This window comes from Lepidothrix coronata, unplaced genomic scaffold (genome assembly GCF_001604755.1).
Source record: "Lepidothrix coronata isolate B3197 unplaced genomic scaffold, Lepidothrix_coronata-1.0 Scaffold349, whole genome shotgun sequence".
NCBI lineage: Eukaryota > Metazoa > Chordata > Aves > Passeriformes > Pipridae > Lepidothrix > Lepidothrix coronata.
The window spans coordinates 193,164-205,623 of NW_016690529.1; the positions used below are offsets into that span (position 1 = coordinate 193,164).

The following is a 12,460-nucleotide window of genomic DNA, read 5'->3' on the forward strand; positions in this document are numbered from 1 at the left end:
GGGACCTGGGTTTGTAAAGTCCCATCCATAATTAATTGTACCAGCAAATTGCACCTCTGGTGTCTCCCAGATTCGATGCCGAGATCAGATACGGGCGTTATTGGGAAGGGCAGATTTCGAGATGCAAAGCAGGAGGTGATTTATTACAGGCAGGAGCCACCTGCTCCCAGGACCTCTGGAACTCCCATCCCGGAAAAAACGTGTCATCCCAGCTCTCCCCGTGGCTCCTTCCTAATCTCGGTTGGGAGGAAGCAAAAACCTGTTCTGGGCCGAGATGCTCCGGTGTCGTTCGTTGATGCAACATCCCGGGAGGGTGGGAATCCCTCCCGGACCCTGCAGGCAAACAGCTCACCCCTGAATCATGGGCTTTCATTACTCTCCTCTGCTGGCAGATGTCACAACCACATCCAGGCCCTTATTTTTACAAGGCATCCAGGGCGTGTGCATGTGCTCGGAGCAGCCACGTACCATCCTGGCCCATCACAAAACACTTCCCACCAATTGGTGAGGTTGGAGTCCCCCCTGGTCCCCACCAGCTCCAGGCCTGAAGGGCCAGGATGTATTTGGTGTATCCTGGACAAGCTCTGCACCAAGGGAGCCTTTGCAGAGCCCTGGATTTGGGGGTCTTTGGCGAGTTGCCCAGTGCTGTGTCCTCACTGAGGGGCACCGACTGCCCCGGCGTGGACTGAGCTGCTCCCACCACCTCCAAGAACTTTCCAGATACTCATCAGGGATGGCTCACGGCGCAGGAATTGTCCTCCTGACAGCACACCATCACACCAGGGACAAACTCAGCGACCCAGAAGTCCCCACTCCCAGGGCACATTCCCAGACAGGTGCCAGGAAAAGGATCTGGGAGCCCCGGCTCCCCTTTCCCCCCCACACCACCCCGACCATTTGACACATTTCCTGTCTCTAATTAAATGCACGCCACACCTTTCTGCCTAATTTCCATGCATTTATTTCCAAGGCAGGAACAATAAATAGTCATTCCCGTTGTGAAATCCACCCCAGGCCGAGAGGAGACAGAGGGTGGCCCTGTGGCCGAGCCACGGTGCCGGAACCCCCGCCAGCCCGGCAGGACCTGCCCAGCGCCGCCTTTTATCGCCTTTCGCTGGGTTTGGATCAGTTTTGGTTTGCTCACCTCTGGTTTCTTCCCTCCCAAAGTGCTGCTGAGGTGCCCACAGCCTGTCCCTCTTTGGGACACCCCTTTTAGGGGTCCCCACTGCGCCTTCAGGACATGGAGCTCAGTGGGAATGGCCTGGTGTCGGAGGGAAGGTGGGATAACCAGGTTCTCCAGCCCATTTCTTCACTCCCCATTCACTAATTGCCCTATCCCAGGGAGCCACAACTTTGTGCCATTTACTCTTTCCCAATTTGCTTTAATTAGCCCCAAATCCCATGTTCTCCCAGCACAGGTGGGATCTTGCTGGCTCACAGCTCTCAACACTTTCCAAGCCTGGAATTTCGGGATCTCCTCCGAGCTCCCTCCAGCCCAGCACGGAATCACATTCCTAAAGCCCTTGGGGTGCCTGTCCAGAGCATGACCCCACAGCTGGGACCACCAGGCACCACCACCCCAGGAACTGGGAATGTGGAAGCCCTGTGCACCCCTGCAGTGTCCTGACACACCCACGGGGTCACACACTCACCCATGTCCCCACACACCTGTGGGGTCCCACACACCCACAGCAATCCTTGCACACCTCTGGGGTCCCTTGCACACCCACAGCCCCCTTTGCACCCCCGTGCTCTGCCCAATCCAGAATGACCCTCAGCACCATGACCCCGCAGTCCTCTCTCCCCCCTTCTCCCCCCACTTTCCCTCCCCCACCAGGGACAAACAAGGTCACTCCATCCCGGTTGTTTGGCTTTTTTTTTTTTCCAGTGTTTTCCTTTATTAATTTATACAAAAATGGTTGCAAGTGGCACAAGCTGAGACCAACCCGCCCCAGCCCCGAGCCCGGGGGCCACAATCCCTGGAGATGGGGAGCACCAGGAGGGCAGCACATCCCAGGATAGCCCTCAGACCCCTGGTCCCTGCACTGGGGGGACAGCAGGGAATACACCCAGGCCACGTACACCCACCCACGGCCACGGCAGAGCCCGGGATGCCCCCGGAGGTGCCCTCGGGTGCCAGGGCACAGGGCTGGGGGGATGAGCCAACACTTCCAAGGGGGTTTTGGGGGGAAAGGAGCCGAGTCCCTCTCTCTGTGATGCTCCTCCAGGGCTGGGGGTCCTGCAACCGGAGAGTTTCCAGGGCTGGAGGTGGGACAACCCCAGGGATGAAAGCGCTGGAGCAAAAGGACGGAGGAAGGCTCCAGAGCCAGGTCAGGAACCCCCATTGCCACCTCCCTCCCACCGTGGCACGGAGCTGGGGATGGGAAGGGGGTTTCCTGACGGGAAGGAGAGCCAGGAGAGGGCAGGAATGCGGCTGAGGAGGGGGATCCCTCCACCCCAGTGGGAGGGGACAAGCCCTGGCAGGAGAAACGTTTTTCCCAGGCTCATCCCACCGGGCCCCGCTGCCCCTCGTGCTCCTCGATGCAGAGCCTGAGGCCTCGGGCACCTTCCCGTCCCCCACCAGCTCCTACTTCCTCCTGCAGCCCTTGGCTGCATCCCCCATCATGTCCCAGTACTCTCCAAACTCCAGCTTGGCCTCGTTGGGGTCTCCCATGCACTCGATCTTCTCTTCCAGTGGTCCCACACACTGCAGGGGGGGCAGAGAAAACATCGGGGTGACGGGGCTGTGAGGTCCTGTGCCCCCCCCCAGCCCCTCCTGCCCAGTCCAGGGCTCTGCCCTCACCTTGCCCAGGTGGGGCAGCTTCTGCACCACCAGGTCCTGCATCTCGTTGGGGGTCAGGTACTCCTTCTGCCCCTTCACTGCGTAGCAGTGGAACTGGCTGATGACGGTCTCGATGGCCCGTTCCACGTCCGTGAGCTCCTGGCAGTCCTGGGGGGGCACAGGGGGTGAGCACTGGGGGCACAGTGACCTGGAGGGATGGCACCCCTCCCCAGAGGGATGGGACACCCCAGGGTGCACAGGACAAGCCCTCAGTATGTGGGACACTCCCTGAGGAGTCCCCAGTGATGGGATAAAGCTCCTTATCAACACCAGACCTCTCTGCACGGGTGTAAGACCCACCCATACAGATGTGAGACCTCACTGTCCAGATGTGAGACCCCTCATACAGGTGTAAGACCCCCTCTAGAGATGTCAGGGCCCACTGTCCACACCTGAGACCCCCATACAGGCACAAGAGCACTCCAGACAGATATTCCACCTTTCCATACAGATATTCCACCTCTCCACAGACATGTTCCACCCCTCCACACAGATGTTCCACCGCCCCACACCGGCCCTGCCCGACTGCAAGTCCCTCTCCAGCTGCCACCTTGACACGCCACCCCTCCCTGCGGGCCTGTCACCCCCCAAATCTCCTTTCCTGGCCCCCTCCTTGCCCGGGCCCCCCGAGGCTCAGCCACCCTGGCGTCTCAGCTACACCCCCGGCGCGGGGGCCGCGCCGTCCTGACTGGTTCTTCCTCTCCTCGGCACAAGTGGCAATGGCACGATGAGTCAGTGCCTGGGACGACGCCTGGGATGGGGTTTGGCAGCTCCCAGAGCCCCTGTCCCACCCCAGCAGACCCCATTCCCAGCGGGGTGGGGGGCACAGACTGGCACAACCCCCGTGCCCAGCTCTCCAGCCACTGCGTTCGGAGGGAGCCGATGCTGATTCACTCAAATCTGCGGTTTTCCCTCAAAACCGCATCAGGCGATGCCCATTAGGAAGGACCTGGCAACCTCCAGAGCCTCATCCCGGCGCCCTAAATCCTCCACAGGTGCAAAGGGGTGCAGGATGGACACCTCCTGGTTAAAAGCCGAGGAAAACAGGAGCCTTCCTGCTCCTCTCCATCCTTGCAGAGGCTCCCAAAGGCGGATCCCCGGCAGCTGGAAAAGTCTGCCTGCTCCCCTGAGCTCCCGAGCGGCTCCAAACCCGCAGCACCAGGTCCCCCTGCCTGGGACAGCGAGTCCAAACCCCAAAACAGCCCCCAGCTCCTCCACCACACTCTGGCTCCGGGATGGGGCAGAGTCAGGGCTGTGCCCCCGGGGTGGGGACATGTGGGGTCACCCCACACCCCGCCAGGGGTCCCGCTCGAGGACCTTGCGCTTCTTGCGGCAGTTGCACTGGCCCATCCTGCTCCTCGCGGCGTCCGGGGGGTCCTCGGTGGCACCGGGGGGATCTGTCCTCTGCGATGGGATCCGGAGGAGCTGTCGGAGGGGGAAAGCCAAGCTCAGCTCTCGGCTCTCAGGGATCTCCCAGGACTCCTCCTCATCCCGGAGGAAGGTGAGCTGCCAGGACACGTCCCGGCGGCAGCGGCGTCCCGGCAAGTCGCGGCAGAGCCGAGCGTGGGAGCGCGGGGGAGACCCCGAGCGCAGCCCCCCGGCCCACGAGGGGCCACTTACCTGCTCCGCGGGCTGGGCGGGTGTGCCGGGCTGTGCTGCACCGGCGTTTTATACCGCGGGAGGTGTGAGTGGGAGCTCCCGGTGCTCATTTCGGAGCCTGGCCCGGGGCCAGCGTGGGGCCGGGAAACGCCTCCTTTCCCGGCCACATCCAGGGCTCCCCCAGCCAGCCCGGCACGGCAGCACCGCGTGGGAACGGCCACCGGGCACCTCCGGCTCGGGAGGGTCACGGGATGGGTCACCCCGTGATGGGGTCTCACCGTGTCCCTGCTGGGGGGTTTGGGAGCTGGACAGCAGGAATGGGGACATTCCCGAGCCAGGCATGTGCTGTGCTGATGGATTTCACCATATCCCAGCACCACTGGGATTTGGGAGCTGAACACTGGGAATGGGGACATTCCCGAGCCAGGAACAAGCTGTGCAGGTGGATGTGTCCCCCTGTGCCACCCAAGACCCCAGAGGCTGGCCATTGATGCTGTGGAGGTGGTGGCACCGTGGCCACACTGGCTACTGTGGCATCACTGCCAGAGTTGCTCCTCAGCCCCACCCTGGTCCCGGCCACATCTCTGCCTCCCACCCACCCCACAGCGCGGCAGGAAGGTGTTTGTGGGGTGTGAGGTGGCACCCCAAAAGCCAGACCACCACAGGGGCAATTTGGGAACACCCCCATCCATCACAGAGTCCCCAAACCCACCACCCTAGGCTGGGCCCATCCCCAGCATGGCCACGGGCAGGGGAGGGGATGTGGGATCCAAACTAGGATCCCCCCTAAGAACAACAGCACTGCTCAGGCTCAGGGAAACCTCTTTTATTTGCTCCATGTCAGCTGAGTCTCCCATGACCCTGTCACTTCTTCCCCATTTTCTCTCTCCTCATGGTCTTGGCCAACTCCCCGATGAGCCGCCAGAACTCCCCAAATCTCAGCTCCTCGTCGTTGTTCACGTCCAGCTCGCTCATCTTCTCCTCCAGAGAGGGCACGTCCTGTGTGGGGACACGGGATTAGCCACATCCCAACCCCCAGCGAGCGGGGAGGGGACGGGGGGGGGCGCTCCTGAGAGCAAATCCCAGGGGATTCTGAGCAGCCCCACAGCTCTGGGAGATTCCACAGGGATCCAGCCACCCTCTCAGGGTGCTCCCCACCTCACCTTCATCAGGTTGGGCAGATGGAGCTGGACCAGCTCCTTGAACTCGCTGGTGCTCAGGGTGCCCTTCCTGCCCTCCTTGCCCGCACAGGTGATGAAGATGTCGATGATCTTCTCGATGGCCAATTCCAGCTCAGTCAGTTCACCCGTGGCCATGGCCCCGCACACGCTGGGGGTGCAGGGACAGGAGCCAGGAGGGGGTTGCACCCTAAGGGGTGTCCCAGGGAGACCCTCTGCCCTCCTCCAGCCCAGGGTGCAGCGGCTCTGAGGGGTCTCAGACCTGCAGGGCTGAGGAGGGTCCCGGGGCCGGGAGCTGCTCCCAGGGGACCAAAAGCTTCAGGCGGGACCACAGGGAGGGGGAGCAGGTCTGAGGGATGACTCAGCTGCCACCTGGCACAGGAGCTGGGATGGGGGACATGGAAAGGGATGAGGAATGTGGGAAGGGATGGGGGGACATGGAAAAGGGATGGGGGGACGTGGGAAGGGATGAGGGGACATGGAAAAGGGATGGGGGGACATGGGAAGGGGACAGGGGAATGTGGGAAGGGGATGGGGGGACACGGGAAGGGATGGGGGGACATGGGAAGGGGCTGAGGGTGTGTCAGGGGTCCCCAGTGCCACAGTGGAGCCGGGATGGGGGCATGGGAAGGGGCTGGGGGCGTGTCAGGGGTCCCCAGCGGCGCTGCCGTGGCCGGGGTGGGGTCAGCGCTGCAGCAGCGACTCCCCACTTACCCCTCGCTGTGGTCAGAGAGCTGCGGGCGGGTCGTGGCCCCCGGGAGGTGTCGGGGGGGCTGGGGAGGTTTCGGGAGGTTTTATAGCCACGCCGCAGGAGGGGACAGCGCAGCCTTTGTCCCCCCCTCCGCGGTGTTGGGTTTCCTGGTGCGGCCGGACGGACGTACAGACACCGCCTGACGTTCTCCTCCTCCTCTGCTCCCTCCCGACGTGGGCACCGGACCAAACTCGGCCCTGCCGGGCTGAACTTCCCGCGGCCCCGGCGGCCTCGGGAAGGTCCAGGGGAGCAGGATGGGACCAGGGGCTGAAGGGAGGGACACGAGGGCACAGAGGATCCCACAGGGCTCAAGCATCACCCGATTTCACAGAATCATTTAGGCTGGAAAAGATCCCCAAAATCATCAAGTCCAACCTTTGAAGGTCATCAAATCCAGTTTTTGAAGGTCATCAAATCCAACTTTTGAGGATCACCCAGTCCAAGCTTTGAGCCCCTTCCTAGGGGTGCAGGGCAGGTCTCACCCCCAGTCCATCCCAACACGGATGATGCCCAAATTCCCTGTTCCCATCCTGCTCTGGCTCATCCCAGTCCAGATCCAGCAGTGCCACCGAGCCAGAGTGAGAGTTGTGAGTCAGCTCCCGCTGACATCATCCCTATTAATAGTGGGCTCTGTAAAAATTAATTAATCCAAATTAATTAGGGGGGTGGGACCCGAGCGCTCCCCTCTAATCAGTGTGTATTTATAACATGGCAGCCCTGGCACGTTTCCACCTGGGAGAGGGAGCAACCCCAACATTCCCATGGGGACCCCGGGCATGACCCCAGACAAAGCCCCAGGCCTGGCCCCGATGTCCCTGATTGTCACCCACCCCATCCCTGTGTCCCACACAGAGCAAGGGTGGGGCGAGCAGCCCCCCAGGACAGCACAGGGAGTTTTGGAGTCCCAGAAACCCAGTGGTGTTTTGGAAACCCAGGGCAGGGATGTCCCTGGCACGACACCCCTGTCCCCTGCGCAGTTTCTGCTGAGCCCTGACACACTCACTCCACCTCTCCATGGGATGGGGAGGCTCTGATGGCACCTGTTCCCCACCCCACACCCATCACACCAGCTCACGGGGCAGGAATTGGCTTCCTGCAGCCCCATCCGGCCCGGCCCCAGTCCCGGGATGACGGGGGGACAGGGACAGGGACGGCACTTCCTCGGCCCCACGTCAGGGCCCGGGATGGGCCATTGGGAAACACCGGGATGAGTCAGGAGCGGCACCGACCGGGCCGGGTTTGGGGTGAATCACCGGCCCTGGAGCCAGGTGGGCCTGTGACTCGCCACCCCTGGAATTTTGGGGTGCCAGGTTTGGGGTGAGGGAGCAGCAGGAGCTGCAGGAGCTGGGGAAAAGGCACCTTCTGGTCAAGGCTGGGATCCCAGTTTGGGGCCGTCCCCGTGGGCAGGGAGGGGTGACCCTGCCAGGGGACCCCCAACAAGGCTGGGAGGGGATCATACAGGGACTGGGGGTGTATAGGGACAGGGGCCATATAGGGACTGAGATCATATAAGGACTGGGTCACACAGGGACATGAGCCATATGGGGACAGGGACAAGGACCATATAGGGATAGGGGCTATATAAGGGCAGGGACCATATAGGGACTGGGGCCATATAGGGACATTGACCGTATAGGAACTGGGGCCATATGGGGACAGGGGCCATATAGGGACCAGGGCCATATAGGACCGCAGGACTCCATGTGGCAAAGTGACCACGTGCCTCCCAGGGGTTGGTGTCACCTCTGTGTGCTGTCCTGGGGTTGTCCACAACCTCCCAGAGTTGGGGACCCTAACCAGGGACAGCCACTGTGCCCACCATGGGCCCCCCCAGCTCCACTGGAGGGGACTGTGGGGCAAAACCGGGTGCCATCCCAGTGCCATCCCAGTGCCATCCCAGTGCCCCCAGTGCGGCCGCAGCAGTTCCTGCCATTCCAAAGCCCAGGGATGGAAAAGCCTCTTCCCCGTCCCAGTGCTGGGACTGAGAGATAAGATGGGCCCGGCCCAGGTAACTGGAGCGACTGGTTTAGCTGGGCTGGAGGGAGCTCAGGGACTCACAGCAGCTGGAACCTGTTCCAGGCTGTTCCTGGCACAGCCTCACTGCTCCTGCTTTGGAAGGAGCTTGTCCTGGGAATGTGCCAGCCAGGCGTGATCTCCCCTCACTGCAGCGACCACGGGACCCCCCAAAACCCCAGTGATGCCCCCCCAGCAGTGCTGGGGCTCTCCTAGCTGGTCCCAAGTCCTGCTCTCCGGGAGGGTTTGGGCTTCATGGGAGCCCTCTGGTCCCACAGCCTGGCCATGTCCCCGTGCCCGGTGCAGGGACCAGGGCCAGGTTATTTCTGGGGGATTGCTGGCCCCGTCACAGGCAGCTGTTCCCCAGCTGGGCAGTCCCAGAGCCGGGCTTTCCCGGAAGGAGCAGCCGGATCCGGGGGACAGGGACACACTGAGTGAGTGCCACCGGTTGCTTCCCATTCCCCCCATTCCCAGGCTCTGGATTTGGCCTCTCCCAAAACTCCAGGCCCCCCTTCCTGCCCCACAGCAAAAATGGGAGCTGTGTCCTGCTGGGAAGCAGCTCCTGAGCTTCCCTTTGGGACCTCCATTCCACTGGGACCCCCACTTCCATCTGGGACTCACAATTCCATCTGAGATCCCCGCTTCCATCTGGGACCCTCACCCCTGTCTTGGACACCCAATTTCCGTTCAGGACCCCCATTTCCATTCAGGACTTCCCACTTCCATCTGGGACCCCCACTTCCATCCGGGACCCCCAACTCCACCCAGGAACCCCCTTCACACCCCCCTCACCTGCCTCAGGAACAGGACAGGGGACCCCCAGGACCCTGCATGTGACCCCAAACCCTCCAGTCCCCCTCCTCCCTGACACAGTGGTGTCAGGTGATCTCACTGTGGTTTTGGGGTCCCTGAGTGGGGACCGACCTGGGCATTTCCCAACCCCAGGGACAGGAAGTGCAGGAGATGGAAAGGAGGGAGCAGGATATAATTAGCCCCAAATTAGGGCTGGAATTTGGGATAAAGAGCCTGGCATCACCCCGCTCTTGCGAAAAGCAGCTCCCGGCAGCCCCTCTCTGGGGGCTCCCAACCCTTGGAGGGAGATCCCAATCCCTGTGAGGGGTCTCAATCCTTGGAGGGAGATTCCAGCCCCTGTGGGGGGTCCCAATCCCTGTGTGGGGGGTCTCCAAGAGGGGGGATGATGATTTTGGAGGCCGAGCTCCCGCGGGGCCACCGGAGCCGGGCAGGCCGTGGGGGTCCAGCCTGTGCGGATCCGGGGCCGTAATGGGAGCCCGGATTATCAGCATTTCCAGGGCCGGCTCGGGAATCTGGTTTCTTGGCCGAGGCGTTGCTGGAGCAACGTCCGGGCTGGAATTGTGGGGCCTTTTGAGAGTGACAAGAGGCCTTTCAGCGCTCGGGGGGCCCCGGGGGACGCGCTGGAGTCACCCGATAGCCCCCTCGGCTCCCCCCGGCCCCGCCGGCTCCCGTGTCAGGGCCCAGGACACCGGATCCCTTTCCAGCCCTGGGACAAGGGCTGGGCACAGTCTTGGCACCAACGGCACCGCTGACAGATGGGGGATGCCAGGGGGACCCCGCGGGGTCAGACCCCGGGCGCTCAGGACACGAGGGGTCTGTGGTGACGCAAAGGACACCAGGGACACCAGAGACATGAGGGACATGAGCCTAGGGTGGGACTGACCCTAACAGCGACCCAATGCCCACCCCACACTTCCCCAGCATCCCAGGGGTCCAGGCTCATCTATGGGGGTGCACTGAGCCCTCCAAAGTGACGCTGTGCCCACCCCATCCCTTCCTGCCAGAACCCCCCAAGCTCCGGTGGGGCTGGAAGTACTTTCCAGAGCCATCCCAGTGCCATTCTAGGGGTCCAGACTCATCCCTGGGGGTGGTGAGGGACACATGAGGAGGGCACTGAGCCCCTCAAAGTGACGCCGTGCCCACCCCATCCCTTCCCATCAGAACCCCACAAGCTCCAGTGGGGCTGGAAGTGCTTCCCGGTGCTGTCCTGGTGCCATCCCGGGGGTCCAGCCCCCCAGGTCTCAGCCCCCGTGGGGGTGGCCGGTGGTGCCAGCCGGGCTGTCCAGCCCCGGTATCGGATCCTCCCGGAGGGAGGGGGCTTGGAGCTTATTTAGCGTCCCCGGCGGCCCCGTCTGGGAGCACTCGCAGCACGGGGAGCTCAGGTGAGCACAGGTGGCCTGTGAGGGGCAGGGGAGGGGTCCCCCCATCCCAGAGGAGCCCCCCACCCAGCCCAGGGACCCCCACATCCCATGGGTCGATCCCTGCCCGGCACCGAGGGACAGGACAAACGTGACGCTGCCGGGAAGGGGACAGGGCAGGGAGCGAGGTGTCATTGGAAGGGGGGCTGGTGGATGGGGTCCCTCCCCCTCGGAGGAGCCCCCCACCCAGCCCTGGGGGGCACCAGGGTGCCGTGGGACCCCCAGATTTGCAGTGTCAGTCCCTGCCCAGCGCAGAGTGAGCAGAGGGACCAGGACAGGGCAGGGGGTGGGTGACGTTTGGGGGCTGCCCTGTGAGGGGGGAGGTGGAGGGGGTGTCATCCCGGCACCCCGGAGCCCCCCACCCAACCCTGGGAATGCCCAGGATGCCCTGGGACACCCAGATCCACAGTGTTGATCCCTGCACAGCGACGAGGGACGGGAGCCGGACCAACGTGACGCTGCCGGGAATGGGAGGGGGAACAGGGTGGGCACACTGAAAGTGGGGCAGGTGCATGGGGTCTTTTCCCCTCGGACGAGCCCCCCACCCTACCCTGAGGGGTACCAGGATGCCCGGGGACCCCCAGATCCTCAGTGTCGATCCCTGCCCAGCGGGACCAGGAAACGCTGCCGGGAAGGGGACGGGGCAGGGGGTGGGTGACATTTGGGGGGCGTGTCATTGAAGGGGGGCTGGTGGGTGCCCCCCATGACGGGGGGGTGGTTCCCACAGCCAGACCCATGGCGTCACAGCTGGAAGGGGCCATGGAGACCCTCATCAACGTCTTCCACCACTACTCTGGGAAGGAGGGGGACAAGTACAAGCTGAGCAAGAAGGAGCTCAAGGAGCTGCTGCAGAGCGAGCTGGGATGTTTCCTGGAGGTAACTGGGACCAGTTGCAGCACTGGGGGGCTCTCCCCTTCCCCTCTTTCCCCCTGTGCTCACCCTGTGCCCCCCCACCAGACCCAAAAGGACACGGGGGCCGTGGAGAAGATCATGCAGGACCTGGATGAGAACGGCGACGGGGAGGTGGATTTCCAGGAGTTCGTGGTCCTGGTGGCTGCCCTGACCGTGGCCTGCAACACCTTCTTCTGGGAGAACGCCTGACCTGCTGTGCTCCCACCCTGCACACACGGCATTCCCAAAATCCAGACCCTCCCCCGCCACCCCCTCTCTGCTCCCCAGCATTCCCAGGGGATCCCGCCGGGATCCAGCTCCACAATAAAGGCACCGACCCAGCCCGGGTGTGTTGGCAGCTCCTTCATTCCCAGCGTCCCCCTCCGAGAGCCTCCAGGGATTCCAGGGAGTTTTCCCTCTCCCAAGCCACCCAGGGTCACCCCAAGTGCCTGCAGACATCCCTGGCTCCACCCTGATCCATCCAGGGAGCCTGAAATCCATCCTTGATCGCCCCAGGGAGCAGGTGATCCCGGGCAGTGTTGGGATGTGGGACACGGGGACACCGGGATCTGGGGGGTGACAGGTCAGGACTCGCTGTCGGAGCCTCCGGAGTCTCCAGGACCACACCCGTGAGGCTGGAGGAACCGGTTGGGATCCCAGTGGGATGGGCTGGGAGCCAATGGCCCTGCCAGGGCCACCAGCGCCATCATCTGCCAGGAATCCCAGCACAGCAGGGCTGGGGTGGGATTGGGAAAGGGTCTGCCCTCAGAGGGGAATGGGAATGGAGTCCCCAGGGGTCAAGGAGCACCTGGGCAACATTCCAAGGTTGGAATTTTGGTGGGGTTTTGGTGGGGTTTTTGGGGGGATCCTGTGCATGGCCAGGAGCTGGACTGGACGATTCTTTGAGTCCCTTCCAACTCAGGATATTCCATGATTCCATGATTCTGTATGATTC

At 62.9% G+C, this 12,460-nt stretch overlaps 3 protein-coding genes across 3 annotated transcripts; 1 reads left to right on the plus strand and 2 right to left on the minus strand.

Moving 5' to 3' along the window:
• Positions 1-2,583: 2,583 nt before the first annotated feature.
• On the minus strand, positions 2,584-4,209 carry S100A14 (S100 calcium binding protein A14). Its single transcript, XM_017838618.1, has 3 exons — positions 4,160-4,209; positions 2,804-2,950; positions 2,584-2,707 (listed from the first exon to the last, which is right to left on the minus strand). Exons 1-3 carry the CDS (start codon positions 4,190-4,192, stop codon positions 2,588-2,590), a joined length of 300 nt encoding a protein of 99 aa, XP_017694107.1. The 5' UTR covers positions 4,193-4,209; the 3' UTR covers positions 2,584-2,587.
• A 1,043-nt stretch (positions 4,210-5,252) lies between these two features.
• On the minus strand, positions 5,253-6,514 carry S100A13 (S100 calcium binding protein A13). The gene is made up of 3 exons (XM_017838619.1): positions 6,334-6,514; positions 5,605-5,770; positions 5,253-5,440 (listed from the first exon to the last, which is right to left on the minus strand). Exons 2-3 carry the CDS (start codon positions 5,755-5,757, stop codon positions 5,306-5,308), a joined length of 288 nt encoding a protein of 95 aa, XP_017694108.1. The 5' UTR covers positions 5,758-5,770; positions 6,334-6,514; the 3' UTR covers positions 5,253-5,305.
• A 2,247-nt stretch (positions 6,515-8,761) lies between these two features.
• On the plus strand, positions 8,762-11,847 carry S100A1 (S100 calcium binding protein A1). The gene is made up of 3 exons (XM_017838621.1): positions 8,762-8,817; positions 11,342-11,490; positions 11,572-11,847. The coding sequence occupies exons 2-3, from the start codon at positions 11,350-11,352 to the stop codon at positions 11,713-11,715; spliced, it is 285 nt and encodes a 94-aa protein (XP_017694110.1). The 5' UTR covers positions 8,762-8,817; positions 11,342-11,349; the 3' UTR covers positions 11,716-11,847.
• Positions 11,848-12,460: the final 613 nt, after the last annotated feature.